Below are 2,822 nucleotides of genomic sequence, written 5' to 3'. Positions count from 1 at the left end.
TTCCGCAGCGCAGGTTTTTACCCCGGCGTTCGCGAGCGCTGATGGAGCGGTGGGTTCGGAGTGGGCAGAGGGGTAAACAGAGCTATTCGGAGGCACCGGGAGAAAGAGGAATGGTACGCAGGCTTGACCGGTTGGGTTCCCTCCAAAAAAACCAAAAAAAAGCCATGAAATACTGGATAAACGCAGGAGCACAAGAAGGCTGGAGCACTGAGGCCAAAGGGTCCGTATGCCCCAGTATCCCATCGCCAGCTGTAGCCAGAGGCAGATGCTACCGGAAAAAAACAGTGTAAGAAAGAGGGCGAGCGCGCAGTGAGCCTCCCTCTCCGGTACCTTCCTTGTCTCCCACTCAGAGGTGTAGGGGCTAAGCTGTGAGCCCAGGCAGTAATACGTTACCTTTCCTCAAAAGCAAGGTCTAGTATCATAAAGGCATTCGTGCTAGCAGGTATTTCTGCCTTTGGGATCTGACCTGTGCTACATCCTTCGTCCTCAATTAATTCCCAGTGTCCTAGCACCTCTGCTGCTCTCCAGCCTTCAGAGCAGTTAGTTGCCTCTGTGAATTGTATGCCCCATTGGCTTGTAAGAAACGCTGAGAAATTTCAATGACTGAAAAATCAAAAGGCTTGTCTAATACAACAGCACCCTCTTCCAAACACACTGACGTTGTAATGTTTAAACAGCTGCATTGTACCGTGCAAAAGCTCTGTCAAGCCGCAGAGCAGCCAGCATGATCTAAACCTTTAGAAAGAGAGGAGAAATATTTCTGATTTCTGCCCCACGAGCATGTGAAGTGTCCAGGCTCCTTCCATCTAATCATCAAAAGTGACTGTGAAGTGAAGTAACCTAAAAAAGTTCTGGTTTCTCTGAGAGAAAAAAAGAAAGAAAAGAAAAAAAAAAAAAAGTTGCAAACATGTGAACATCCGGAGGTGACTAAAAACACAGAGGACTTCTGGATCGAAGATACATGATAGCGTATCCAGTAGGGAAGAGCAAAGTTACTCTTGATGTCCACAACGCAGCTGCCTGTCGTACATATTTTCCTCAGTGGCTGCAGCCAAAGTTCACAGAACTAACATGAAATTTAGGAGTCAAGAGTCATTTTAAGAATTCTTTTCTGTAATAGTAGCCTACTGCTAGGGAAGAGGCAAAGCCATCCAGAGTTATTCTTTAGCAACCAGTTCAGAGTGATCCAGTTTCTTCTCATTCTCTGTGTTTAAAAAACAGAGAAGAAGGGAGAGTGGGAGCACTTGGTACCACAGGTCAGGTTACGGCTGCACTCTCAGTTTCCAGACCCAGCTCCCTGTTAAAGGATCGGGATGATGCTCTCGTTTGGGTCAAACTTGTAAAAGATGTCTGCAACTTAATACAACCTAAACACAATATAAACCTTGCAGCTCTCTATTTCTGCTGTTGTAAGAGCCCCTGCTAAGTCCCTAGTGATGTCACCTCAAGTTTTGCTCCTGACTTCCGTGGGCTTTAAATCAGGCGTGAAGAGTGGTGGGGAAAATCCACCTCCCCCTTGGCCCCAGGGGGGAGCAGGCTCCTGGCATGGCCCCAGCGCGGGTCCAACCCCAGGGACTCTTCCCACCTCCCTAGTGCTTTGCCTTTCCAAGCTGTCACATTTTGAAGCCCTGTTTCTTGATGCCTGTTACAAACTGTAACATTATTTCTTTCTCCTCATTTTTGGGTTTTTGTTATGTTGTTCTCTTTTTTTTTTTTTTTTTTTTTTTTGGTGGTAGGCAAAACGAAGATAATGAAGAATTTTTGCCAACTGGAGAAACCTCCATAGACTCCTACCCAAACTGGTTAAAATTCCACATTGGCATTAATCGGTACGAGTTGTATTCCAGACATAATCCTGCAATTGAGGCTTTACTACAAGACCTGGTCTCCCAAAAGATAACCAGTGTTGGTATGTTTGGATATGTATCATTTTTTGTGATTATTTGCTCATTGCTCAGGATCTCGTTGCTGTTTGAATATTAATAAGTATTTTGCATGGCTTCTCTCTGGCGTGCCTACAACATTGCGTTCCGACTTCTGCGCTCATTTTCCCTGTTAAACATAAAGGAACATCGCCAGCTCTGTATTACCTGAATAATTGAAAACTCTCCCAGCAAGGCAAACCCCATTCATTTCAGAGATCTTTTAGTCACAGTCAGGCTGTAAGTGCCCTATTTGGTTATATAAAATAAATATGCTAATTTTAAAAAGCATGGCAAAAGTCAGATAGCATCTTGCACGAGCTATATTTGTCTTATTAGTTGATTATTATTTAAAAGGCTGTGTCTGGCAGCGCTCCTCTTCCCAAGGCAGGAGAGAGGCTGCTGACCTGCAGCGATGGCTGCGGGAGCATCCGGCGCCGCGGGGCTCAGCGGAGCTGCAGCTTCCCCGGGTGCCGGGCAGGGAGCTCCAGGCGAGCTGGCCTCCAGCTGAGCAGAGTTCAGCTCTGTTTATTCTGCTTGTAAATCAACAACGGGGATGTGCCCATGTTAACCTTTGGCTCTGGTTAAACAAGGTGACACAGTTTGGGGCTTTTCTCCAGGGCTGTTTAATGACAACGTGTGTCTCCTTGAATTTAGCTGCGTAGCTACGCAAGGGAAAAAACCCACAAGCCCAAACGAAAGCCCTGGGTTACTAAACAAATGCACACCCCGTGGTTTCCAGAGGTAGAGAGTCGCCACACAGCCAGCAGTTTCTGTCGGCCGTGCAGAAAATGAAGTTACTTGCACTGACCACAAAGTTGCTAAGTCCGTTTCAGAGGGATGAAATAGCCGGAGCTCTGTAAAAGTGCTGATGGTGTGCTGGCACCGCGGGATGAGGTC

At 46.6% G+C, this 2,822-nt stretch overlaps 1 protein-coding gene across 1 annotated transcript in view; it reads left to right on the top strand.

The window, feature by feature from the left end:
• Positions 1-226: 226 nt before the first annotated feature.
• The window catches only part of FAM20C (FAM20C golgi associated secretory pathway kinase), a 60,766-nt gene continuing 58,170 nt past the window's right edge, over positions 227-2,822 (top strand). Inside the window, exons 1-2 of the mRNA XM_009641834.1 lie at positions 227-309; positions 1,737-1,909. Of these exons, the coding sequence (XP_009640129.1) occupies positions 227-309; positions 1,737-1,909 (256 nt within the window). The remainder of the gene's footprint in view (positions 310-1,736; positions 1,910-2,822) is intronic.

Source organism: Egretta garzetta, unplaced genomic scaffold, assembly GCF_000687185.1.
Source record: "Egretta garzetta isolate BGI_Z169 unplaced genomic scaffold, ASM68718v1 scaffold57, whole genome shotgun sequence".
NCBI classification, from domain to species: domain Eukaryota; kingdom Metazoa; phylum Chordata; class Aves; order Pelecaniformes; family Ardeidae; genus Egretta; species Egretta garzetta.
The sequence above is the reverse complement of the archived record's forward strand: the minus strand, read 5'-3'. Positions and strand labels throughout refer to the sequence as shown.